General features: G+C 46.0%; 1 protein-coding gene and 1 long non-coding RNA gene across 4 annotated transcripts; one reads left to right on the forward strand and one right to left on the reverse strand.

Annotated features, from left to right (window-relative positions):
• Positions 1 to 3,070: 3,070 nt before the first annotated feature.
• LOC310754121 lies at positions 3,071 to 3,715 on the reverse strand. Its single transcript, XR_014543626.1, has 2 exons — positions 3,578 to 3,715; positions 3,071 to 3,454 (listed from the first exon to the last, which is right to left on the reverse strand). It is a non-coding gene; the product is annotated as an uncharacterized lncRNA (long non-coding RNA).
• Positions 3,716 to 3,744: 29 nt separating this feature from the next.
• LOC310754100 (pinopsin-like) lies at positions 3,745 to 21,315 on the forward strand. 3 transcript variants are annotated; one of them, XM_083595631.1, is made up of 5 exons: positions 3,745 to 4,455; positions 4,595 to 5,148; positions 10,864 to 11,195; positions 12,120 to 12,353; positions 18,091 to 20,507. In XM_083595631.1, the coding sequence occupies exons 2-5, from the start codon at positions 4,770 to 4,772 to the stop codon at positions 18,304 to 18,306; spliced, it is 1,161 nt and encodes a 386-aa protein (XP_083451757.1). In that variant the 5' UTR covers positions 3,745 to 4,455; positions 4,595 to 4,769; the 3' UTR covers positions 18,307 to 20,507. The 3 variants fall into 3 exon arrangements, 2 of the variants coding, with proteins under 2 accessions (XP_083451757.1, XP_083451756.1); XM_083595630.1 differs by having other exon boundaries at positions 3,783 to 4,455; positions 12,117 to 12,353; XR_014543608.1 differs by lacking the exon at positions 3,745 to 4,455 and adding an exon at positions 20,635 to 21,315 and having other exon boundaries at positions 4,677 to 5,148; positions 12,117 to 12,353; positions 18,091 to 19,328.
• The last annotated feature ends 6,053 nt before the right edge of the window (positions 21,316 to 27,368 follow it).

Here is a 27,368-nt window from a genome sequence, read left to right on the forward strand (position 1 = left end):
TTAGCTAGGGGTGATTGGAATTGTAGTTCCAAAACATCTGGAGGCCGGAGTTTGCCTATGCCTGCTCAAAAGCAAGTGCCTAGACAGGGCACCATCTTGCCCAAATTCAGCACTTTACATGTTTACCCAGAAGCAGTGTTAGAAACTGAGATATGAGAACTAGGAGCTAAACGGCACCTTAAACCTAGGTTATGGGTGCAATAATGGAATGTCTAGGTGTGCTTTTTTATAACAAGAATGCAAAGCTGAAAATGAATAAACTGCAGCTAAAATATTACGTTCATTTTTCACATGGTCTCTAGTCCTTCCCCTGCCCACCCCCCTAATATTCTTAAGAGAGTCTCTTCTCCAGTCTTCAGAGAGTAGCCAGAAGTGGGGAGGCAGGAAAATGGTCCTCCTTTCCTTCCACTCTGCAGTTTTAATCTGAAATCTTAGGGGCAGTACTGCGTCCAGAGCTCAGAAGCTGCTCACGCTAATGAAATCCTTGTTGCAAAATGCGCCTAGAACAATGGGAGTTTCGAACACTGCCCAGAAGCAAGTACCACTGTGCTCAATGAGGCCCAGAAACATATGCAGCCCTATAATGGGAAAGTTAAGTATTTGCTTAAATCTCTCTCTCTGTCTCTCCCACACACATACACCAGAATTAAAATAAATCTTATTTTGGTTGCATCATGCCAGTTGTCACTAGGAAAACTCTAAGCAGGACCTGCCACATTCCTACCACACACACTTGTGATTGCTGGAGAAAAGCAATACCTTTCCTTCTCCTGAATTAGTTTATGCATGTGCTACTTTAAACCACGGATGGGGTGAGCTCCTGTTGCTTGGTCCCTGCTCCTGCCAACCTAGCAGTCTGAAAGCATGTCAAAGTGCAAGTAGATAAATAGGTACCGCTCCGGCGGGAAGGTCAACGGCGTTTCCCTGCGCTGCTCTGTTTCGCCAGAAGCGGCTTAGTCCTGCTGGCCACATGACCCGGAAGCTGTACGCCGGCTCCCTCAGCCAGTAAAGTGAGATGAGTGCCGCAACCCCAGAGTCGGCCACGACTGGACCTAATGGTCAGGGGTCCCTTTACCCTTTACCTTTTTTACTTTAAACCACACGAGGGCACTATTTGTCTTGCAAGCTAGCCAGCACTTGCTTGTAGTCTTCACTTTGTCTAAGACTCTAAGTTAATTCCACCCCTAAAAGTAGAGCCATTATTTGTTTGTTGTCCTCTTCCAGCTTGTTGAGATAGGATTTCTGCTATTTCTCTCTCTCTCTTTTTTAAAATATTTTTTTATTGATTTTCCAACATGAATTAAAACACGTTACAACTAACAATACATAGACAAACAAACATATAAACACGTATAATTTCATAACCTCTTTTTCTTAAGCCTTATTTCAACGACTTCCCCATACCTCCCTTTTCTGCATCCCTGTTTTGAACTTTTTCAGCAACCCCTAATTTCAATTACTTATGATTCACTTTCTTTAATCCTTTTTCTCTTACCCAATCATTTATCGCTGCAATTCTGTTTTACGTTACCCATGACATTTTAGCACTCATTGATTTTACAATAGTTCTTAAGATAAACTTTAAATTTCTTCCAATCTTCTTCCACCGTCTCTTTTCCTTGGTCGCGGATTCTGCCAGTCATCTCAGCCAGTCCCATATAGTCTATCACCTTCGTCTGCCACTCTTCCAGCGTGGGTAGTTCTTGTGTCTTCCAATACTTTGCTAAAAGAACTCTTGCTGCTGTTGTAGCATACATAAAGAACGTCCTATCTTTCCTTGACACCAATTGGCCCACCATGCCCAGGAGAAAGGCCTCTGGTTTCTTATGAAAGGTACACTTGAGGACCTTCTTAATTTCATTATAGATCATTTCCCAGAAGACCTTGATCCTTGGGCACGTCCACCAAAGGTGGTAGAAAGTACCTTCAGTTTCATTACATTTCCAGCATTTATTATTGGGCAAATGATAGATTTTTGCAAGCTTGACTGGGGTCATGTACCACCTATAAATCATTTTCATAATATTCTCTCTTAAGGCATTACATGCCGTAAACTTTATACCGGTAGTCCATAACTGTTCCCAGTCAGCAAACATGATGTCATGACCAATGTCTTGTGCCCATTTAATCATAGCTGATTTAACCGTCTCATCCTGTGTATTCCATTTCAACAGCAAGTTGTACATTCTTGACAAATTCTTAGTATTGGGTTCCAACAATTCTGTTTCTAATTTGATCTCTCCACCTGAAAGCCAATTTTCCTGTCCTGTTTGAATACTTCATTTATCTGGTAATAATGAAGCCAATCTCTTACTTTAGACTTCATTTTCTCATAACTCTGTAGTTTCACTTTTCCCTCCTCTTGTTCTGTAATTTCCCAGTATTTTGGCCATTTAGATTCCATATTAAGTTTTTTCACTTCCTTAGCTTCCATTGGTGACAGCCACCTAGGGGTTTTGTTTTCCAACAGATCTTTATACCGAATCCAAACATTATATAGTGCTTTCCTAACAATATGGTTTTTGAAACCTTTGTGAATTTTTACCTTGTCATACTATATATATGCATGCCAACCAAACCTGTTATTAAACCCTTCCAGATCCAAAATGTCTGTGTTCTCAAGAAGTAGCCAGTTTTTCAGCCAGCAAAATGCCGCTGATTCATAATACAGTTTTAAGTCTGGCAGGGCAAACCCCCCTCTTTCTTTTGCATCAGTTAATATCTTAAATTTTATTCTGGGCTTTTTGCCCTACCAGACAAATCTAGATATGTCTTTCTGCTATTTCTCTCTCACCCCTGCTTATCTTGTAAATAGTCCATTCTGTGGTTAAAGCCTTTGAACTCCAGAAACTGTAAGTGATCTTTTCAATCCAATTCACCAAGATGCAAGGTCTCTTAATGTTGATGCCCAGGCATTCAGAGGCATACTGCCTCCAGCAGTGGAGGAGGAAGACAGCCTTCATGGCTGTAGCCACCGATAACCTTATCCTTATGAATTTGTCCAAATATATGAACCTAAGGATTCAAAGGACTGTATGAAATTAAGAATCAGGAGCCAACTTCAGGCATCTGATGATGTGGATGTTATTAGGATGCTGCAGTAATTGTGAGCCCTGCAATCCAAGGCTCCCAGTACTTTCACTTTGTAGATCAGTCCCTCATGAATTTGGTCAAACTCTTAACATTTCACATAATGTAAAGATTATGGGGGATCTAGTCCCCAACCCAAGCTCACAATATCACACCCCCCCCAGCAATAAGTATCTGACCCAGCTGTGGCATCTGTAAAATATTTGTCTCATAGAGAAATAACGAAAAAGTGAGTAAGGCATCTAGAAGCGTTAGATTTCATACATCAAAGCTACACGTCTCTCCCAAGGCAGCACGTGCTGACACCTTTCTCGCATCTTCTCCAGCCTTCTTCCTTCATTCTGGGCGCATGTTCCAGTCAAATCTGCATTTCAAAAACAGTTTTCAAACACAACAATAGTTATCAGAGTAATTCTAAACGCATTAAACAGCGTGATTTATTAAAAAAAACCCTTCGCCGTATTTCCTGGCAAATAATGCTCCTTACATCCAAGTCTTCGTTGTGCGGCTAGAGATCTTTTCCTTTTACCGATCTGGAATTGTCTGCTGTCGCTGGACAGCCTCGAGCTCTAGTACTATGAAAAGTGGGATGTCTGTGTGTGGGAGGGGGTTGGTCCTTCGCTCTCTTTGCTCCACCCGATGTAGAAGACCCTTCCTGTTTCCGCTCGCAAAGGTGGCGAAGCGAAAGTAACAAGGAGGCGTGGTTCGGACCACTCAACTACGGCGGAGCAGGTGGAGCAGCCTCTCCCTTCTAGAAGGGAGTTCCATCCCTTCATTGTCCCGCCGCTGCTTTTGACTGAGCCAGAGATCCGCCTAGGAGCTTGGTGAGGAGCCGCTGCGGAACAGCCGTGCCGAAAGCGCGCAGGACTCCCGCTCTTCCTTACAGGGAAAGATAGTCTAGAGTCTAGACTAGACTGCTATATTGGAAAGGCGCGGGAAGAGGGGCGCGGGAGGCAGAGCTCTCTCCGCGCAAGGCTTGCTTTCTGCGCTGCCTTGCCGGGTAAGGGTGGGGGTCGTTGTCTTTGGTTCCCCTTTGCAGGCACAAGAACGGTCCCTCTCGCCCTCCAAGGGGTAGGGCTTTGTTAAAGGCGGTTGCGTGAGGCTGGGGGGGGGGGGCGTTGTGCCATAAACAAAACGAGGGCTCACGCCGGCCTCTGGTCTCCTCGCATGTCTTCATAAGTGTAAAGGCACACTTTACACTTGCGTGCGTGCGCTGGCACCACTAGGACAGGGCGCAACTTTGCGCAGCATTACTTCGCAATAGAAAATCGTGGCGAGGCAGGAGGGGCAACCCTTGAAAGGTGCGTTCCTTCAACTCTTCCCTGTGTCTCCGGCTCAAGGCAGGGTGCACTGCTGCGCGAATACGCAGCTCCGTCCTCCTTCGCTGATTTGCGCTCCGTTGCGGCCAAGAGGCTTCCTGGTGGGTCCATGCTCCTCTGCTAAAGGCGCACAGGTTTCGCCCGCTTCAGGGGTTGGGCTGGGCGCGTGGGTCCCTCTGGAGAAGAATGTGTACTTGAGGGCTTGATTGGAGAAGGTGCTCCGGGAAGGTTAGGGCAGAGCCAGCTGCTGCCAACTGTGCTCGAGTGTTAGGCTGTCCTAAGTCGCGAGGTGCCCTGACAATTTCTGCCAAATCCGCACCCCGAAGGCTTGGAGCAGCGTCAAGGTACTGCGCTGCTGTCATGCTCTTGGCGCTGGGCGACCGGAGCCTCAACCTTTCCAACCAGAGCGCGGCGGGAAGCGCCGGTAACTTGAGTTTCGACAGCCAGCTGCTGGCCTCTCCTGCTGGGAGCCTGGGACGGACGGGACACCTGACGGTGGCTGTGTGCCTGGGCGTCATCTTGCTCCTGGGCAGCCTCAGCAACCTCCTGGTGGTGCTGATCTTCGTCAAGTTCCAGGCCATCCGGACGCCCATCAACCTGATCCTGCTCAACATCAGCCTCAGCGACCTCCTGGTCTGCGTCTTCGGGACCCCTTTCAGCTTCGCTTCCAGCGTGCGCGGCCGTTGGCTCCTAGGCAAGGCCGGCTGCAAGTGGTACGGCTTCGTCAACTCCCTCTTCGGTAAGTTTTTAGAGCAAGGCTCTGGTTTGGGGGAGGACGCGCGTGGAATATTTGGGAAAGCAAGACGGGTTTGCCTTTAGGGTATCCAAAGTTCCTGCGTGGTTTTAAACATCGAAATTTCTGAAGCTCCAGTACATTTATGTATTAATTTATTAGATTTAACTACCACCTTTCTCCTCCACAGTTCTAAAGATCTCCTTCCCTATGAGGTAGGCAGATAGACTGGCCAATGGTCACCCAGTGCCAGTGTGATTCATGGCTGAGCTGGGATTCAGACCCTGGTCTCCCAGGTCATAGTCCAATATGCCAGCTGTTACAGCACCCTGGCTATGTGGAGACCACACCAGAGAAAGCCATAGAGTTGACCCAGCCTTGACCAAAGCTATGTGCTGGGCTTGGTCCCATTCACACCAGTGAAGTGCTCCGGAACAGTCATGGAGAATCCTGGGGACTTGTTAAGCATGATAGGAATTGTCACTCTGTGAGGCCAGCACCCTTTAACTACAGTTCCTTGGGGAAAACCATTGCTGTTAAAGAGTGCTTTAAATTTATGGTGTAGATCTGACTTTTCATTTCTGGCCCCCCAAATTTAGCAAATTGTATGAGTGATGCAAGTTTTCATAATTGCTTCTCTTATTTTGCCCAATTTATGCTGCATTTAAAAACTATTATTTGTATAATTTACTGTTGCTTTGCTGGTCGTGGAGAAAGGCAAATAGTTATTCCAAGCCCTTGGGTGACTTTGTCCGCTGTACCAAGACTGTTGGCAATTTTACTCTGCAACACCTGCAGACTTTCAAAACTGTTCATGCACTTTCAAGCCATTCAGGAATCTTAGGACTCAGCCATACAGCTGCTAACGTTTTAAGTGCATTATACAAACGGTACACTAGATGGCGATGGCGAGCTTTTGACCTATTCAATCTCTTTTTAAAACTTTTTTCAAAACATTTTCATAGCATTTTTTATATGTGCCTAGATTCCACCCTAGACAGTCTCCATTCTGTGTACTGACCAGACCTAAACCTTCAGTATGCCCACCCACCATGTGTGTCCTGGGGCCTTGACCTTTCCGTCTTTCCAAACATGCATTTGCTGCATTCACAGGTCACATTTTTGGGGTGTACATCTAAAGATGCAATGTGTGAAATGACCATAAACAGCCACTATCTTTAAGGTCAAAAGGTGTCAGAATCTGGGGGTCTGGCAGGATGGTGGATCTGAAAGCCCAGGCCAGCCCTACTGTTAGGTTGAGTGGGGTGGGGTGATTTTGGGTGTCATGAAAGGGCATCTAATTCTTAGTAGTTTTATTTACTACCACTGCATTTGTACTCCTAGGGAGAGACATCTGTACAATTTTCTGTCTCAAGTGCCAAAATACCTTTGCCTGCCCTGTGGCTTAACTTTGGGCAGGGGGCGGGGCTACCTTTGTTTGCCTCACCTTGGGCAGTAACACATCTTGGTTTGGTTCCAGATGACCTGCATTCATCCTGATTTGTTTGCAGAATGCTTGAGGGGAGGTTAGATGAAACCAGCAATTTACACATTGCTGTTTCTTATTTCTGTGTGGGGAAATTAGATGGCAAGCACACTTTCAAGAGCGTTTCCGCATCACTTTCTCTACTGCAAAAGTCCAGTTTTCAGGAGGAAACAAGTTTGTTGCACAAGAATCAAATCAACTTTAATTGTGCAACCTGAAAATAGAAAACACCTCTGGACCTGCCATGAGTTGAGCTCAGTGGTTGATCTCTGAGCTGTTAGGGGCATCTCTGCAAATGTATTAACTGCCCCAAAAATTCCAGCTTCTTTCAAATATGGCTATCATTTTTGATGCCAGCAGGGTTGTAGGATAAAGCATCAATGTGCAGCCTGATTCTGCACTAATCTCCTGGGCATCTGTACCTCTGTAGCTCATCCATTGTTCATGATATTATCCGTATGTGACACAGTTAATCTCTCTAGCTGGGATGTGTCACAGTCCATCTGCTTCAATCAGAAGCATGACTTCTCCTGCATGCACTCTTTCCTCTTTGCAGGGACTGGCTACCTTTCAACACATGTCTCACAAAGGAATTTTGTGTATGAAGATGCAGAGAACCATAAAGGCAAGACCTGGCCTTTATTGAGGGATAGATGCAAGATGAGATCTACCAGCTCTGAAATCAGGAAACAGGAAACAAACTTCCCAAAGATCACAGAGTCTGGCTTTTTTCCTTGTGAGAAGCGGGAGAAGCCAGCATGGGTGAAGAGGACGGCAACTAGTGCCAGCCTATTTTGCATCCTAGGCTAGGCTAACTACAGTGGTACCTCGGGTTACAGACGCTTCAGGTTACAGACTCCGCTAACCCAGAAATATTACCTCAGGTTAAGAACTTTGCTTTAGGATGGGAACAGAAATCGTGCTCTGGCGGTGCGGCGGCAGCAGGAGGCCCCATTAGCTAAAGTGGTGCTTCAGATTAAGAACAGTTTCAGGTTAAGAACGGACCTCCGGAACGAATTAAGTACTTAACCCGAGGTACCACTGTACTTGCATTCTCCAGCCCCAATTGCTAAATTCAATTTTCAGAAACAGGTGTCTTGTAGAAAAACTGAAGTGCACAAAACTTGAAACTACTAAATTTATTTTAAATTGCAAGAGTACATCATACAATAATAATTATTGATTATTTCAAATACAAAGAAAATGTTTCAACATGCAAATCATCTTGAATAATCTTGCGAATTTTGACATCAAAATTTAAGTCTCTTAAAAGTTTCCATTTCAGGCACATCGAAATCTCACTTTGTGTGACTTTTCCTTTGCAAATTTTGTCACCTTCAGGTCAAGTGAGGATGCTTGGGCATGTTCAATTGATATAGTTGCCAAGTTTTTATCAGTTTGAGCTTTGGCACTGGAAATGTGAGAAGGATCCTGAGATTAACTGAAACATTAAAAAAAGGTAAAGGACCCCTAGATTGTTAAGTCCAGGCAAAAGCAACTATGGGGTTGTGGCACTCATCTTGCTTTCAGGCTGAGGTAAATGGCATTTGTCTGCAGACATCTTTCCAGGACATGTGGCCAGCAGGACTAAACTGCATCTGGCACAATGGAACACTGACGGAAGTCAGAGCGCATGGAAACACAGTTTATCTTCCCGCCTGAGTGGTACCTATTTATCTACTTGCACTGGTGTGCTTTCAAACTGCTAGGTTGGCAGGAGCTGGGACCGAGCAACGGGAGCTCACTCCATTGTGGGGATTTGAACCGCCAACCTTCTGAACGGCAAACCCAAGAGGCTCAGTGGTTTAGAATACAGCACCACCTGTGCCTTATCCACACTTCCTGTTGTCCCATTGCTTTTCCCCCAGGGAAAACCACTCTTTAGTGCTCAATCGGAGCAAACAGCAATTTGCTCCAGTCCAGATGGTTTTGCTTTATTAATCAGACATAGCTCACTAGAAAAATGAATACCTTTTCAAACAAAGATTATGATGTGACCGTAAGATTTAAAATTAAGTGATTTTCACTTTGTATGTGTGTGTGTTTGTGAACATAACTTCCAATTAACTCCCTATTTTAAGTATACATTTAAAAAACAATTCTAATGTATAATGCATTTTACCTAAAATGATTAAAAAATCAAAATATAAAATCAAAGTAAAATATCATAATAAATTTATAATATATTACAAGAACTAATCTGTATAAAACTGTGCCCTTCAAAGGTCAGTTCTGCACCTGTTTGAGCTCTATACCCCATCTGGCTGCCTAGTTTGCCTGATCATAGCACTGGTCCTGAGGAAATGTCAGTCACCCCCCCCCCAAAAAAAAACAGCATGTGTGGTTCTTGCAACTGTACAAGGCTGCTTTTCGTTTAGCTAACTGCAAAACTCCATCCCAGCTGTCAAGCTCTTTCCCCTTCAGACCTTCACCAGTGGGGTGTGTTAAATATTTAGGAGCCATCAGCTGGCAAGAAAACAGAATGCCTGTTCACTTTATGTCACAGAGCAGGGTTCTAGCTACAATGTTATTAAGGTCAGCTTTGCCTGCTTGCAAAACTCCTCCCCCCAGCATGATTGATATAATTATTATTATCCATTAAACTTACTAGTCACTTTATGGACAAATTTAACTGCAAGCAACTTACGGCAATAAACGAATGACACATACATTAAAGCCTGCATTAAAAAAACAAAACCCAGAGAAAAAGCTAAAACTCACCCAAAGTTTTAAAAGGCAAGACTAAAACATCCCACCCCACCCAAAATGTTAAAAGCCAAAGGCTTCGCAGAAATGAATAATAAATAATATAACAAACTTTTATTTATATCCCGCCCTCCCTGGCCGAAGTTGGGCTCAGGGCGGCTAACATCAGATACATAACATTGGTAGAAAATCAGACAATAATTAAATTACCTCTTAAAAACAGGTCAAAATCAAATTAAAGTTTAATTAGATGGCTTTCTGCAGGGTTAGGGTTGGAAAGAGTAAGTACTCATCGGCCCAATTGTTACGCTGATCTTATATGGGCCTGTGAGAATGCTGGGAGGCCTCTTTCATATTAGTTCTTATACTAAAAGAAAAGGGGAGTCAGGCTGAGCCCTGACCAAAGGCTGTCTTGCAGGCCCTGCGGAAAGATGTCAAATCCCTCAGGGCCCTGATCTCTTGTGGCAGAGCGTTCCACCAGGCCGGAGCCAAGGCCGAAAAGGCCCTGGCCCTGGTTGAGGCCAGCCTAGAGGCCCAGGATCTCCAAGGTGTTATTATTTGCAGACCGTAAAGTACAAGGGTCCTAGGCCGTATAGAGCTTTAAAAGTTAAAACCAGCACCTTAAACTTGACCCTGTACTCCACCGGGAGCCAGGGCAGCTGGTATAGTACTGGGTGAATGTGATCCCGCGGTGAAGACCGCGTAAGGAGTCTCGCCACGGCATTCTGCACCTGCTGGAGTTTCTCAGTCAGCTTCAAGGGCAGCCCCACATAGAGTGAGTTACAATAATCAAGCCTGGAGGTGACCGTCGCATGGATCACAGTGACAAGATCAGGGCGAGAGAGGTAAGGGACCAACTGTTTAGCACCGCAGAGAAATGTTTTTTTTCTTCCTGGTGCATAACGGTAAGTAATGATGGTGCCTGGCAAACCTCCTTGGGGAGAGCATCCAGCAAACAAGGAACCACCACTAAAAGGCCCCTTCTTGTGCTGCCCCCCTCCAGACCCCCCCCCCTTGGAAGGGGCACATGGAGAAGGACCTCTGGTGACAATTGCAGGTTATGGTTTAGTACATAGCAGGGAGAGGTATTGAGCCAGCGTGGGGTAGTGGTTAAGAGAGGTAGACTCGTAATCTGGTAACCGGGTTTGCTTCCCCGCTCCACCACATGCAGCTGCTGGGTGACCTTGGGCCAGTCACACTTCTTTGAAGTCTCTCAGCCCCACTCACCTCACAGAGTGTTTGTTGTGGGGAAGGAAGGGAAAGGAGATTGTTAGCCGCTTTGAGACTCCTTCAGGTAGTGATAAAGCGGGATATCAAATCCAAGCTCCGCCGCCTCCTCCTCCTCCTCCTCCTCCTCCTCCTCCTCCTCCTCTTCTTCTTCTTCTTCTTCTTCTTCTTCTTCTTCTTCTTCTTCTTCTTCTTCTTCCTGAGCTGGATATCATCTGTCTTCCAATGTCACAGGTTTACATTCCAGCATTCGAAAAGCAGATTTTTGATCTGTTAACTCTGGGCCGCTCTCTCTCTTGCAGGCATCGTTTCCCTTGTGTCTCTTTCCATCCTCTCCTACGAACGCTATGCCACGGTCCGGCAGAGGCAGGCCAATCCGGCTGTGTCCAGTTACACCAAGTCCTGGCTTTTCATCATTGGCTCCTGGATCTACTCTTTGTTCTGGACCTTGCCGCCTCTTTTCGGCTGGAGCAGCTATGGCCCCGAAGGGCCCGGCATGACCTGCTCTGTCTCTTGGCATGTCAAGTCTCCCAGCAACTTCTCCTACATCATCTGCCTCTTCATCTTCTGCCTTGTCTTGCCCCTCCTGACGATGATCTACTGCTATGGGAAAATCCTGCAGACGATTAGAAAGGTAAACCAAAGCCCCCTAACCTCTTTGACAGAATGTGGTGGTGCAGTCGTGTGTGCGCACATGTCATGTTGCTGGCCTGAGGTTGTTAGCTTGGATTTGTTAGGAGAGGCAGGTGTGACTCTTGTTTGGAGCTCTTCCATCTTCACCTCTGAGAGCAATTCCTTATGAAACATGCTTCAGAGTTAAATGGCTAGAACAGGGAGGCCAGCGATTTAGGAGAAACAGAAAAATCAGAGGATTGTGCAACTTGCACAAAATGTCTCTCTCCCCTTATTTATAGAAGAACATTTACCTCTGGTGTAAACTTATGAATGGTTGAATCACAGCGGCATTTTTAAGCTCCCAGGGATTGAGAGGTAGCTGTGAATTCTAACAGCTGGCAGTTGTGTAAGAGCCGAAAGTTGCATACTGCGACTTCAGAAAAATCACAGGGACAATGAGACAATTACTGTCATTGACTTTTTTTTTAAAGAAAGAGCAGAGCCTCCAGAAATGATTTTTGTGAATAGAAGCAGATTAACAGCAAGGGTAACATGGGAAGCAGTGTGATATATTCTCCTTATATAAATAGCAAAGGCAATGCCAGGCTTTGAACATATTCTTCTGCTCAGATCCTGCTTGTGGGCATCCCATAATGGGCCTCAGGATGCCCAACTCAATGGGCCACTGGTGGCTCTTATGTTCTTGCACACCCAGGAAGCTGTCAGAGGAAACTGAAGGAGCTGCTTGTTAATAAATACCTTTGCTACTGGGACATCTCCTGAACCACACTGACGGCCCCAGGTTTCAGAACGTTGTTCTAAAGACTTAAAGGAGCTAGTGCAAAAAAATGATTTGGGGAATGACCTGCGCTTGGGTAAGGTGGTACAGAGTGCAATGAGGATGAAACTCTATGAAAATGTCCCCTCTCTCATATTTTAGCAGGTCTGTAGATTCCACCGGACATCTGTTCAGAAAAGAGAACACCACGTCCTGTTCATGGTTGTGTCAATGGTCACCTGTTACCTCCTCTGCTGGATGCCATATGGAATTGTCTCCCTGATCGTGACATTTGGCCAGCCCGGAATAATCAGCCCCTCAGTGAGCATTATCCCGTCCATTCTGGCCAAGACTAGCACGTTTGTGAACCCCATCCTTTACGTCCTCTTGAACAAGCAGGTAAGAACATGATAGCATATCATGGGAACATCAGAAGAGCCCAGTAGAGCAGATCATGGAGAATAACCAAGCAGCACAGCATTATTTTGGGTCAAATCAGGCTGCAACTTTATCGACTGCAGGTGTAAGAGGTTTGGCATAGGCATTGGGTACAACCATTGGCTTCCAGTGTCCTAACCTCTCCCTCTGCTCTCCCTTTTCTAACTTCTGCTGTGCATCCATTTGCTGCCACAAACACAATTTCTCATTGACTGACATACAGTATTATAATAGTCTGTGCTCAACAACAATGCGTTGTGCTGTCTGGCTCTGCAAATCCACCCGCCTCTCCCCATCATCTTTCCCCCAAGCTATGTTTAAGCTTTAAATCACCAACTCTCACCTGCTGCTCATGACTTGGCAGGTTGCTGCTGCAGCACTGCTTGCGGCTGTGTGTGTGTGTGTGGAGTGTACAATTTTAGCACTATTGTTATTCTGCTCTGTTTTGAACCAAAATATTTCAACAGCTGGGATGATTTGGGAAAGGGCTTGAAAAAGCATGTGCAGAAAAAGCATCAAAGGACTGTTTGAGAGGCTTTAGCTGTGAGCATTTTTGTGACCTGCTAATGGCAAAACGGGCAACTTAGCATGTGGCTCGTTCTACAGATAAAATCTGCGCCTCCTTTTTTAAATAGCTGCAAGGGTGTTTCTCACGCTTCCTGTTCTTAGGTGCAGTTAGGGATTTGGAGATTGAGAAAGGTTACCTCTGAACCAGACCATTGAATCATAAGTCTGGCTGCTGGATCAGACCAAAGGACCATCTTGTTCTCACAGCAGCCAACAAGTTGCCCTAAAGGGTCACAAGGGTCATCTAGTTCAACCCCCTGCAGTGCAGGAGTCTTTTGCCCAACCTTGGACTTGAACCCACAACCCTGAGATTAAGAGTCTCCTGCTCTACCGACTAAGCTATGGGGCGATAGGTCTTAGTATTGCCAGTTTTCTTCTGCAAAATGAGTGTTTTGTGGTGCCCATGGAAGTTTATTAGCTTTCTGAATGTGGAGCTGATATTCATAGGCATACAGCCCCCATCAGCATTGGAGAGCACAGCTATCCTGGATGCCTGGAAGTTTTCCTGCTTGAGCCCCAGGGTCAGTTTCAGGTTTGACGTCATCCAGGCGTAGCAGGCCTTGGCAGGCTTACTTGACTTTGGCGGAGGTTCTCGGAGCAGTGCTGAGTCCCTGGGTAGAGCCACCCTTTCTGTTCCCCACGGCGCTCTGGTGTGGCGCTAGGTTGGGTGCTCTGTGGGAAATCAGTAAGAGCAGCCAGATCCAGAAAACTGGTGCTGCTGAAAGAGTCAAGCTGGTAATCAGCAATGGCCTCCAAAAACTCCCCAAGAATGCCTGGCAGGGCTCCTTGGAAGGGAGGCAGTGAGAGACTGCTGGTGCAGCCCTGGCTCATTTTAGTGGGGCTTTCGTGGGAGAGCATCCAGGGAGATCTACTAGGGCCAGAGCCCAGTGGCAGAGCACCTGCTTTCCATGCAGAAACCCCAATTCAATCCCCAGCATGAAACTCTGGGAAGCCACTTCCAGTCAGTGTAGACCATGGGTAGGCAACCTAAGGCCCACGGGCCGGATCTGGCCCAATCGCCTTCTCAATCCGGCCTGCGGACGGTCCGGGAATCAGCATGTTTTTACATGAGTAGGATGTGTGCTTTTATTTCAGATGCATCTCTGGGTTATTTGTGGGACATAGGAATTTGTTCATTTATTTTTTCAAAATATAGTCTGCCCCCCCCAAGGTCTGAGGGACAGTGGACCGGCCCCCTGCTGAAAAAGTTTGCTGACCCCTGGTGAAGACATTATTGAGCCTGGTGGACTAATACCCTGGCTCTGTATAAGGCAGCTTCCCAGGCTCCTGTGATCTGGTTCAGACTTGTGCCCAAGTGGGTTCATCAGTGAGGGAGGTGCATGTTTTGTTTTGCATTTGATGATTAGTAACATCCCCACCCCGCTTCATGTTGCTGCTTTGAATTATAATAGAATTCAATAGAAGTGTGTGGGGGGGGGGTAGCTGGCAGCAGTAAGGAGCTGGGAGGGGCACTGGTGAGTTCTGTGCCCCTACCCCACAGGCTTCAACTTCAAATTCTAGCCCTGGAGAAAACTGGAATTCCCTCTCTGCTTTTGCAGACTGTAACTAGGGCTGCAAAAGTCCAAAGGGGTATGTGTGGGTTTTTTGCTATTCCCTTGCCGGTGCAGTACTCTTGAGCCCATGATGCTGAGTTTAGTGATTCACCACAGAACTCCATGTTCCTTGCTCCACATCAGGGCTAAGCTCTAGCTGGGCTCCACATCAGGGCTAAGCTCTAGCTGGTGCCAGCTAGAGTTCCCACACAAACTATAATTTGTAACCATGGTTTGAAGCTGGCTTAGCAAACCCTGGTTTAGACCAACCTTGGTTCATGTTAACCCCAGCTGATTCCAGTGAACCATAAAAGGGAGGGAGAATTTGTGTGTGATTGGGAAGAAGAGAGAATGGTGCATATTAGAACATACCACCAGCTTGCAAAACCCAGACTTTGGTTTGGGGACAGGTGGTGCTTACAGCTGAACTGGGTTTCTGGAGATAAGTTTGTGGTGGAGCACATGCTTTGTATGGGGAAACTCCCAAGTTCACTCCAGGCATCTCCAGTTTAAAAAGGATCAGATGGGAACAAACCCTTCTCAGCCTGGGCTCTTGCAGGAGCGCTGCCAGTTAAAGTAGACCAGGGATTAGGGACCTGTGGCACACCGGGTGTTGTTGGGCTCCAACACCCACTGGCCCCAGGCAGCAAGGCCACTGGTCGGGAATGGAAGGATTCGGAGTCTAGCAACATCTGAGGAGCCAAGGAATTCCCCTTACTCGTAAATTAGAAACCAGGCATAAATGTCAGCATTGCCATTGGTGGCCACAAGGTGGCAGCAAGCAACTATGGTTTCTTCAGAAGGCTGGGGAATCTGCCTGCTGTTAGATAGTATACTGAGCTAAGACACTTGCTGCTGTGACTCAGTCAGTGTTTTCATAGAATCATAGAACTGTAGAGTTGGAAGGGAACACGAGGGTCATTTTGTCCAACCCCCTTCAATGCAGGAACCAAAAACTCACGACCCTGAAATTAAGAGTCTCATGCTCTGCCAATGGTGCTCTCCATAGAGCTGAGGGCCATTGAGAGCCTCACATGAAGGGGTGGGCTGCCTCAGGAGAAATGGGACTGGCTTTCCCACATGTGTTTATCACTTGATGTATGAAAGACAGGAGGACAAACAGCCTGTGTGAAGGAGCGGATCGGCATTATGTACAACAAAAGCAGTACCATACAGCTTTAAACAGCCATGTCTCCCCCCAGAGAATCCTGGGAACTGCAGTTTGCAAAGGGTGCTGATTGCTGGTAGGTATTCAGAACTCTATGATTCCCAGCGTGCATTAACAATCCATCCCTCTTTGCAGAGAACGCTGGGAACTGTAGCTCTCTGAGTGGAATAGGAGTCTCCTAACTTGCTTAAAAAGCAGAGACATCACCTTGCCGACAAAGGTCCGTATAGTTAAAGCTATGGTTTTCCCAGTAGTGATGTATGGAAGTGAGAGCTGGACCATCAAGAAGGCTGATCGCTGAAGAATTGATGCTTTTGAATTATGGTGCTGGAGGAGACTCTTGAGAGTCCCATGGACTGCAAGAAGATCAAACCTCTCCATTCTTGGGGAGATCAGCCCTGGGTGCTCACTGGAAGGACAGATCCTGAAGCTGAGGCTCCAAGTCTTTGGCCACCTCATGAGAAGAGAAGACTCCCTGGAAAAGACCCTGATGCTGGGAAAGATTGAGGGCACAAAGAGAAGGGGACGACAGAGGACGAGATGGCTGGACAATGTTCTTGAAGCTACAAACATGAGTCTGACCAAACTGAGGGAGACAGTGGAAGACAGGAGTGCCTGGTGTGCTCTGGTCCAGGGGGTCACGAAGAGTCGGACATGACTAAATGACTAAACAACAACAAACTTGCTTTACAAACTACAGTTCCCATGATTATTTGGGGTGCAAGTGCTGTGATTCTGCTGTATATATAATGCAGATGGGGCCTTTGTCTAATGCCACAGATTGGTTGTTTGAAGCATCTGAGGAGGCGCTTGAGCAAACAGAGCTGCACCCCCCCTTCATCAAGCTGTCAGTCATAATCAAGGAGCAGGGAAGTGAGGCATGTGCAGCCCACACCAGCTGCTTGCTGCTGCAGGGATAGGGAAAGACTGAGTGGGTGATCAGCAAGCTGCCTGGGCCAATCGAAAGAGGTGCAAACTGGACTCAGGGAGAGGCTAGTCATTCCCCTAGCAACTGTGGTCCCCTTCTCCTGGAGATCATCCTCCTCCTCCTCCTCCTCCTCCTCCTCCTCCTCCTCCTCCTCCTTCTACCTGGTCATAGCCAGCATGCCTGCAATCAAAGCTAGTTGGCTAGTTATTTCCAAGCAGCACCTGAAATTCAGCCTACTGCCTCTTGGTCCCTTATGCCACAATCTTGCCGTGACCATAGTAGCAAAAGCTGGTGGGATTCTCCCTTCTATGCCGTTCTTGAAAGCACAGGAGCTCCATCGGGGTCTTTATCTGGTTGCTCTCTGCACCCGACCCTTAGAATCCTAGGATGTTAGAGTTGGAACAAACACCAGAAGCTGGCTTATGTTTAGTCAAACCATTTGTCCACCTAGCTCAACATTGTCTGCACTGACTGGCAGAGGCTTTCCAGGGTTTCAGGCAGGACCCTCACCCAGCCTTACCTTGGAGATGCTGAGGATTAAACCTGGGTCCTTCTGCATGCAAAGCAGGTGCTCTACCACAGCCCTTCCCCTCTGTTGCTCCACTGCTTTGGTTGAGCTGCCAACAACCTTTGGTTTTCTGACCCTTAGGTTCCTTGCTTTTTATGACTGCTTCCCAGTTGCTTTTTAGTCCTTAGCCTGTCCCAACCCTAGCCTTCCCTTGAGACCTAGGTGAAGTTTTGGTCTTAGCACAAGTACCTTTTCTCATGAAAGCTGGGCTGTGAATGTTTGCTTTTGCTGACAGATCTCCTCCACAAGTCATGGAGATGTTTGCAGACATTTCGGCAGCATTGCGCTAGGCGAGGGTTGGAATTGGGAAAGACGGTGGGGATCTGAGATTAAACCTCTGTCTCTTTAAATGTTTGCAAAGAGCAACTCGGGAGAAAATGACTAAGACTAAGGTCCATTTGCTGTTTCAAGCCTGCCTCTCCTCTCTAAACTCCTGTTGGTCCCCCTGCCCATGAGGAAAAAAGGAATCAGTATCATGCCTACATATTTTCTTCTTGGAGACTTGTAGTAACTTTGGGGAGCAATTAAGAACAGGGGTAATGTAGGTGTGGCGTAAAATCCCCCCCATTGCACTGCTGATCCAAATGCCCCCAGCTTTTCTTTTCTTTTTGCAAGAGTGTGAAGGCACTGGTGATCCAACCCCAGGACTTCCTTTGCCTCATTTGGTGCTCAATTAGCTAGTAGGGGAGGCTTCACTGCCATAAATAAGCTTGATACAAAACAGATTATTCTGCCAAGGGAAGTAAGGAAAGCACAAGCCGGCTGCTTGCTTTGAGAATCCAAAGCAAGCAACTAAATTGAGGATTGAATGTGATGGCTAAAAAGATCTGTGCAAGTTAACTGCAGTGAGATTGTTTGTTTTTGCTTGCATGCTGAATTTCACATTTTGTTTGGTTTCCTTCCCCCGCCTCCAGTTTTACAAGTGTTTCATCCTTCTCATGAAATGCGGGCCTCCACCAAAGCAACTGCAAACTACTTTGAATTCAAAAGGAAGCCAGGATTTCAACAATGCAGCTGGTGGAACGTTCGAAATCCAGTTGTCCTGCATGCAAACAGATGAAAGGCCAAACCAAAGGGATGCTGGGCTCCCTGCTACAAGGAAGCAGAAAACTCCTGTGGTTTCACTATGAGTCGTAGCTTGAAGAGGCTTCTTCTGGCATCTTCAGCCTCATGCCCATTTGATGACTTGCACCTAGACTTCCAAACTGATCCAAAGTCACACGTGCTTGCTCAAAACTTTGAGAGCAGTTAGAGGTGAGTGGAGGACCTTGTCTCTAGAAATGCCCAATGCTACCCTGCTTGTTGCTGGAGTGCAGCACCAGAGTGACAAAGTGTGACCTCTGCTGTATGGAAAAGAAATCAGAAGATGCTGTCAGCTTTTTAGGTTTTGCACAGGAGAGCAGGTGACTCATTGCTGCCTCTCTCTGCCAGCCAGTTCCAGTCAGATGCCTGTCCACACTACTTCAACTTTATGCCACCTTTATTGCAGTTTAAATGTTGTGGCTTCCCCCAAGATCAGAGGCATAACTAGGTTCTCTTCCACCCTTGGCAAGGAGATTTATTGGTGCCTCCAAATCAAGTGGAGATCATGGACCAGAAACTCAAAAGGTTTTGTTGTCACCTTCTGGCTCTGCAAGTGACTTCCTCCACGGCCATTAGTGACTTCTAATGCCATGAGCATTAGAAACTACCTTATACTGCTGGCCTTTGTAGGCTAGGCATCCTCAGTATTCTTTTGACTACAGTCCCCATCAGCCCTAGCCAAGGACGATGGGACTTTTAGTCCATAGCATCTGGAAGGCACCAGTTTGTGGAAAGGCTGATGCAGCCCAGTTACCGTCAACCCAAACTGAGAACAACTGTCCAGGATCTCAGGCAGAGAGGGGCCTAACTATTGAGAGATACTACCTGCTACCTGTGCCTCCTCTCTCAATCAGTCTTGGCGTTTGTATACTTCCTGGTATGATGCAAGCAATGTCCTCAGGCCAGGCCTTGTGCAGAGCTTAGGCCAATGGCTACGCAAGGCACCGAGAAGAGCTCAGGTGTTGCTTCAGCGACAGCCAGGGCTCATCCAAACTTACGCTTTTCCCGCTGCTTTCCTCCTCTTTACCACTGAATTGGAGTAAACATCAATTGGGTTTTCTGCAGATTAGTGTTTGTTCTGATTCAGCAATGAAGAGTCGGTTGTCCCAGGAAAAGCAGTGGGGCAAACAGAAAAACTGCTCAAACCTGTGGCTAGAAAGCATGGGACAAGCAGAAACCTCTCAGACCCATGCTGTCTAGGCATGGGACAAGCTTAAACATGGACAAGCCCTGAGACGGAGCCCTGTGGTGGTAAGTGTATCCCAGTTGCAAACTCCACCTTCACTGCAAGGAGGCTCTGTGATGAGGGAGTCCTCCAAATCAGAGATTGGCAGTGCTTCATCTGTGAGCCAGAAGAACTCTGGCGCTACATGCTCATATTGTGGATGTGCTTCTGGGATGCACTCCGTGTGCCATTTCCCCCTCCGAACTAGAGTCCCTAGTCTCAAGTGGGATCTTGAGATGGGAATGATTCCTGGCTCATAATGCCACCCAACTCACCCTGTCTCCTAGGTGGTTCAGAAATAGAAGTCAAGAAATGCAAATCCAACCAGCGAGAGGCTTAAAAAAAGAAAGGAAAAGATCAATGCAGAATCCACTGTCAGCAGAAAATGAGCCTGAAACCATTGTGATGTGACATGAGATCACTAAAAACATAGCACTCAAACCCAATGAAAGAGGGAAACGAAAGAGATGTAAACAGCCTGGAAGAGCAAAGGAATCTCCACCTGATGCCTACTTGTGTCAGTGTGATGTGGCCGGTGGCAGAGCTTCATGCTCCGGCACCGGGGGGCAGAGAGCAGGCGATCCCCTTGCACTCCTCTTCCTCCGCTAATGGATGTGGCTACCATTTGTCAGGCTGGTTCTTCCAATATGTTTCTCCATCTTGAATCTTGAATCATGGAGGATCATCTAGTAAAACACTGTGCAGCTCTCTGCAGCCTTGTTGTGATCAGCACCCTGCTTTAACAAACTGAGCTATTTTGGGCTGCTACAGCTGATAGGACTTGCACCTGGATAGCACTAGATTGAGGAAGTTCTGGGATAGTGTGTCAGACCAGGCCTAGGGAAATTTGGAATTCATATCTTGCCTCTGTCCTGAAGCTCATTGGCCAATCTTATCCCAATCTCTATCAAAGGGTTGTTGCAAGAATAAAATTGCAGAGTTGGGGAGAATCATGTACACCACCTTGAATTCCTGAGCAGCGTAGAAATGTAGTAGGATAATAAATCTTACCATATGAATTGTCCCAGAACCTGTGATCATTATTTTAGGTCCTTTTTCACGTGCCTCCTCCACGAGAGATCTGGAGGATAGCAACACGAGAATAGGTATTTCCTGTGGTGGCTCCACATTTATGGAACTCTCTCCCCAGGCAGGCTCCCCTAGCATGTTCGCTACATTATCTTTAGGCACCAGCTGAAAATGTTTCTCTTCAACCTTTGGCTGATTAACATTCTATGGCCTTTTACATGTGTCTGTCAGATGGGGGTTATTGGTTTGTGTTTGTTTTATTCGTATTTTGTGTTCTCATTTTCTGTGTCTATGTTGTGAATTGCCCTGTGATCTTTGGATAAAGGGCGGTAAACAAATTTAATTAAACAAACAAACAAAAAAATGACCATCACAACTAGGACACCACCATAGAGCACACCCTCTCCCAATAACCACTTGTCTTACCTGCTTCTGTGGCCCACAGAAGGTCATGCATCCCCCACCCCTGAAATAAATAAGATAAATAAATGGAACTTTGCTTTGATGGGACTTAAGGCGTCTTTCTGAGTTGCAGCTAGAGCCCCATGACTCAGTATCCTGGTTTCAGAGTCCTCCCAAGTACAAGCACTCCATTTTCATTTGCTGGTCATTATAGATGGATCTGTGTGCCTCTTTGTCATGTTTAAGATTAAAAAATAAGGATCTTGCTGATTGACTTGTCTCTGGCTCTGTTTTGCTAGACCTAGACATGGCTGATCTGAGCTTATTCCACATGTGATTATGGTACACTTTATTACAATTTCATTCAGAAGTACAATTCCCCACTCCCAACACTTGCACACTTGCAGTTCGAAGAAATGTAGTCCATTCTACTATTCAACTTGATGTGTCAATAAAATTGTATAAAACAGGCTGCTGAGTGCTGAAACAAATTGCCCCAATTATCTGGGAAATGAAGAGAGATCGTTATGGGCCTGCATTGAGAAAAATCATGTACTGAGCAGTGTGGGTGTGGTGGGAGGGATATACTACAGGACCTCCAGAGTCTCTTCTGAGTTTAAAACTGGATAATTATGGAGCATCTCTGAAAAAATGAGTAACTTAGGGCCCCTTCAGATGAGCTTTTGTCCTGATCTGCTTGCACAAGGTTTATCTGCAGCTTAGGCTGCACCCAGTCTTTACTGAGCTTTTATTCTGATTTGTTCGCAGGGAGGTTATGCAATGATGAGCATTCATATTGATTTGCTTGTAGGTTGTTTGTAGTCTTCTCACATATCATTTGTTCACCCCACACTTTTCATTGCACTTCCCCATCACTTTCTAACTGCAAAAAGTCCATGGGGCCCTCCAGACTGGAATTCTATGGTGGGTGTATTTGGAATAACAACAGTACATCACACAACAATAGTACATTAGTGGTGGATATATTCTGTGTTATTGGCTGTTCTGTGACATTTCCTTGATGCCATCATATTATTGTTGCCCTAACAGAGCTTTGCTTCCAACATCCATTTCTCTCTCTCTCTCTCTCTCTCTCTCTCTCTCTCTCTCTCTCTCTCTTAATATTTATCAGAATTTTTTTAATTTTGCAAACTTTTACAATCACTAAATCACATATCATACACTTGACATCGACTTCCCCTCCACCCCCTCCATGGTTTGCTTTAGTTACCCTTTCCCACTGTTTATTCTAATCAATCCCTGGTCTTTTATTTCTCAGTTTCTCTCAGTTAACCCTATACTGCTGAATTTACTCTAAAAGTGCTAACGTCTTAATTTGCTTACAATGGGTTTTTTTTAGATAACCTACCTATATTTTTCCAATCTTCCTTAAAGAGCCTTTCTTCCTGATCTCTTATTCTGTTAGTTAATCTGGCCATTTCTGCATATTCCACCAGTTTTGTCTGCCATTCCTGCTTTGTTGGTATTAGACCCTCCTTCCATTTCTGAGCATTTATGATTTGGGCTGCTGTTGTGGCATACATAAATAGAATTTTCTGATCACTAGGTGAAGGATGATCAGAGTGAAGGGCAGGTTAACAGCAGCAGCAGCAACCTAGGCACCTTTATCTTCCATCCAGGCAAACAAGAAGTGTTATCAGAGTTCAAGGACACTTTCTAGCCGAGCAAAGAACACTCAAAGGGTGTGCAAACTAGGAAGTGCAGTAGGGAAGGGTCTGTGGCCCTGAGGTTCCCCACCACTGACGTTTAGTGTTAAGGGTAGCTTTATGGAGAATGCATTGCAGCAATCAGATCTGGAGACCATTCTTCTTTGCCATGGGGAACCAACCAAGCCAGTGGCTATTTGCAAGCCTTTCCTGAATTGATGACCCTAATGCAAAAAAGGGGGGAAGACTGTGCCTTGCCACCATGCCAGCTTAGTGCTGCTCTCTGCTGAGTCAAGCTTCAGTGAGTCTAAAAGGTGGGAAACCGCAACAGTAGTTTGTTACGCACAGGAGCTGAGGTTTAACACCTTGAGGATCTTCAGCCCATGATACTTCATGATGCTGACTAACTAGACCTGTTCTAGTCTGCTCATGGGAGAATTTCTTGTAACACTAAGCTAGTTATGGATAAGGCCTATGTAAAACAACAGCAGCATAGCTCTTGAGTCATGCTGGAAAGACAGTGCATATCGGCCAATGAAATCTGGAATTTCAGCAGCAATGAAAGAAAGAGACCAGGAGAAAAAGAGAGAGAGAAAGTGACTGCAAGATTTTCCAAAGTGATAAATTCTGAATCAGGATCACAGTCAAGTTTGATCTTACGAATGCTCAACCCTCAAACGTGTTTATAGTACCAGGATATGTGATATCATCAGTTACTTCAATCTAGCTAACCTTTATCATGTTCAAAACTCTGTTTTTAGGTACCAAGGCACAATGTGCCTCTCACTGTGTGGGTGTACATTTTTACAAATGTTGACTGTTGGTAAGAGCTTTTCAGAAATGCTCCCATCAACTCATTCCCTCTAAGTTGGAGAAGGGGGACCAGCAGGCCTCTGGGTATTTGCTGAACTACAACTCCTGTCATCCATAGCCGTTGGCCATGCCAGTTGGGACTGATGGAATCTGGAGTCCAACAGCCATCGCTTCCCATCCCAGACCTGACTGTATCACACCCACAAGTTTCTTAGGTTTCCTAAGAGTTTTTTAAAAGTGTAGCTTCTCAGAAGGATTGAACAGACCAGAAGTGTGCAGATTCCTATGTACTATACATGTACCATCCATCTATAGATGTGAGTAATCTTAAAAACCATTTAGACAAAGGTGGGGAAAGATATTCAGCCCTAGGGCCACATTCCATTCTGGGCAACCTTCCAAGGGCCACATGCCACTGGTGGGCAGAGCCGGAGGCAAAAGTGGGTGGAACAGCAAGCGTAAATTTTACCTCCATAACATAGGCTAGTTTCTACATACACTCACACAACCCTCACTATCTTCCAGCAAGCCAAGCAACCAATGTTGAAGAACACATTTCAGCCAGGCAAAGCATTCAGGTGTGAAGCCAGGGAGATGTATGGCCTACAGAGAGTTTTGAGGGCCAGCTAGAGATGCCCTCAAACTCCTGGACCTAAGGTTTCCTACTCCTGTTTTAGACCCCATCACCCTGATCCAACAATCTATGGAGCTCCACGAACGTTCACAGAACAAGCTCCACTCAAGCTGAGGCTTCCTCATTCATTTCCATTGCTGAGGTCAGTACGACTCATGGACACAAATGGGAAATCGGCAACCTGGATGGTTGCTGACCTAGTTATGGGACTTTTTCTGCTGATGAGTAGATTGCAAAACAGATACGCTGGTGGCGCAGCGGCTTTTGTGTTCTACGGAAATACTTATCAGCTTCCCGGGTGTTTATGACAAATGCTCACAGGCTTTGCTGTTGCTTGACAAGGAGCAAAGGCTGAGGAAAGGATGTGGTTGTCGGGTAGGCAACTTTTCTTCACTTGGTGTTGCTTGGCTACTTCAAGCAAGAGCTGCTAGTCCCACTGGTGCTTTTCACACCCACGGAGCAGCAGCAGGGCCATGTGCCGCCACAGTGCATTGTACTAGGAGTTGCAGCTACAATTTTAACTCCCAAACTACATGCCAGGAATGGCACAAAGTAGCAAACAACTAACACAGCGTGAGAAAAAACAAAAAACAGTAGATGTGCACCCAAAGCGCCCATCCACAGATAATGCTTTTTGCATCTCTGCAAACCCATTGTAAGCAAATTAAGACATTAGCACTTTTAGAGTAAATTCAGCAGTATAGGGTTAACTGAGAGAAACTGAGAAATAAAAGACCAGGGATTGATTAGAATAAACAGTGGGAAAGGGTAACTAAAGCAAACCATGGAGGGGGTGGAGGGGAAGTCGATGTCAAGTGTATGATATGTGATTTAGTGATTGTAAAAGTTTGCAAAATTAAAAAATTTCTGATAAATATTAAGAGAGAGAGAGGGAGAGGGAGAGAGAGAGAGAGAGAGAGAGAGAGAGAGAGAGAGAGAGAGAGAGAGAAATGGATGTTGGAAGCAAAGCTCTGTTAGGAAGAGAAACAGAATTTGTTGTTCTCTTTCTTTCTTTGGCTGGGTTTCTGACAGGCAGAAATTCAGCAGGTGAGGAGGATGTGAGTCATTGAAATTAATGTGCATTGCTAACTTGGATTCATAAATTTCCTTGGGACCAGCATTGGAAACAACCCAGTGTAATGGATTGCTTTGAAGTCATTTCATTCTGCACCAGGTAAAGTAATTTTTACCCCCCCCCATTTCCCCTCCCCTAGATTTGTCTCTTATTTTGCCCAACCAAAGGTGGTAATGCTATTTGGATACCACCCAATGGAGATAAATTGACCCATTATATTTGTATAAACTTGCAAACAAAAGCCCTCTGAAACATGAAGCAAAATTCTACAGAGGGTTATTTTTTGCTCTATAGGATGCACTTTCCCCCCTCCAAAATTAAGGGGAAATGTGTGTGCGTCCTATGGAGCGAATGCAGGCTCCTTGGCTTCAGCGATAGCAACGCGAAGCCTCCAAAGCGCAGAGGGAGCGCTCCCAGTCCCACCAGGAGATGCTGGGGACTGAACCTGATGCCTTCTGCATGCTAAGCAGTTGTTCTACCACTGAGCTATGGCCCTAGCTCACAATATTGCTGTCAGGATAAAATGGAGAAGGTGGAGGCTGAAGTGTGTATGCTCTGTGGAGGAAAGGTGGGATAGAAGTATAAGAAGGAATAAAGTAGGTAAACTAGCCTATAAGGGAATAAACTACAGTATATTTTCAACTTACTCTCCTAATAATTTGTATATAAATTATAAAAGTAGTATATAAACTTTGTTAAATAAAAAAAGAGGAAATGTTCAGACTTTCAAACAGTATGTTATGCCTGAGCCTTCATTGCTGAAACTCCCAACAGCATTTTCATGCTCACAAACACCTGATGAAGGAACCATTGTGACATAACCCACTCAAGCAGAGTGAAGGGGCAACAGGCTGTCAACAGTGGCAGTAGTTGGGGGCTCCCAGCTATTAAAAAGCCACAGAAAGTCTTTTCCTACTGCCTGAGGAATTAATCCCTTATTTAACGTCCATAATTGCTGGATCGATTTAACAGGACTGGAGCTAACATTTGCTTGGATTTGGCACCATTGATAGGGAACTGTCTGCTGCGTCCTCCGCTCTGAAGTCACCCTGGTCTTTGGGCCTCCAGCACCTTCTTCAGCATGTCCAACCCATCTAAGAGGCGTATGATACTGGTGTTCCACTGGGTTAAGAAGCCCCTGACAGAGAAGCCGTGCTCTACCATCTCGGCCAGACCTTCTGCCTCTGCACCGGCTTGCAACACTCCTCACATTTCACCCTACTTCACGAGGAGCAACACACAACCCGCTCTGCTCCGGAGATCCAGCAGGCACAAGGTGCTGTGATTGCCGAATCTCACTGACCCCAAGTTTTTACAATCTGTCATTGGCAGCGTTGGCCGGAAGAGAGCCCGCAGGTGTGGCAAGCAAAAGAAGACTCCTGCGGGAACAGGAAAAGGGGTGAGGGCTAGGCTAGAGGGAAGAAGGCTCCAAAGCTATTTGTGGGGTGGGATTGCTTTGGAAGATGCCTTCTCACAATCTCTACCCTTGAACCACGTAAGGACATAAGAAGTGCCTGCTGGATGAGGCCACATTGGCCTGTCTAGTCCAGCATCCTGTTCTCACAGTGGCCAACCAGAGGCCTGTGGAAACAAGAGCATTCTGTATTCCCTTCCTGCATCTTCCAGCAACTACTGTTCACAAACGTTACTGCCACTGACTGTGGAGGTAGAGCATAGCCATCGTGCCTAGTGGCCATTGATAGCCTTTCCTGCATAAAACCATCCAAGTTGGTGGCTGTCACAGCTTTCTATGGGATTGAACTTCCAGAGGGGTAGCTGAGCTGCAGGAAAAACAGGCATTAAAAGCACATTTCTCCCAAAGAATTTCTGGGAATTGCAGTTTGTAAAGGGTGCTACAAATTGTAGCTATGCGGTAGAAGGGTAATCTACAGTTCCCAGGATTCTTACAGGGGAGAAGCGATAATGCTTTTAATGTATGGTGTGTACACAGCCTCAAATTAGCTCCACCACCTCTGTAATACTAGAGCAAAATTTATAATGAATATTGTTGTTGTTGTCCTTTTATAAATATTATAAAACCCATTCCTGCAAGCCATGTAGTCTGGAATAAACTCAGTCACCCCTCCCATCATTAATGGTTTCTACTAGGTGGGGAGGGGTGTTGGATCTGCTTCCCTGCCTTGAAGAAAAGCGCAGGTCAGATGTGTGCCCAGACCTGGCCACGCTTCGCAAGAGAGGTGTGTTGGTTCAAGGTGGCCACACTGCCTGCAACTTGCACTCCTTCCTGACGTGTCTTCCCCAAA

The sequence above is a fragment of the Podarcis filfolensis genome, assembly GCF_964270895.1.
Source record: "Podarcis filfolensis genome assembly, chromosome: Z".
Lineage (NCBI taxonomy): Eukaryota > Metazoa > Chordata > Lepidosauria > Squamata > Lacertidae > Podarcis > Podarcis filfolensis.

What these genes read in the sequence shown, in the direction of transcription:
- LOC310754100 (XM_083595630.1), top strand. Translation starts at nt 4,770, where the DNA reads ATGCTCTTGGCGCTGGGCGACCGGAGCCTCAACCTTTCCAACCAGAGC. An exon ending in CTTCGTCAACTCCCTCTTCG is followed by an intron (nt 5,149 to 10,863) that starts GTAAGTTTTTAG and finishes TCTCTCTTGCAG; the next exon opens with GCATCGTTTCCCTTGTGTCT. An exon ending in ACGTCCTCTTGAACAAGCAG is followed by an intron (nt 12,354 to 18,090) that starts GTAAGAACATGA and finishes CCCCGCCTCCAG; the next exon opens with TTTTACAAGTGTTTCATCCT.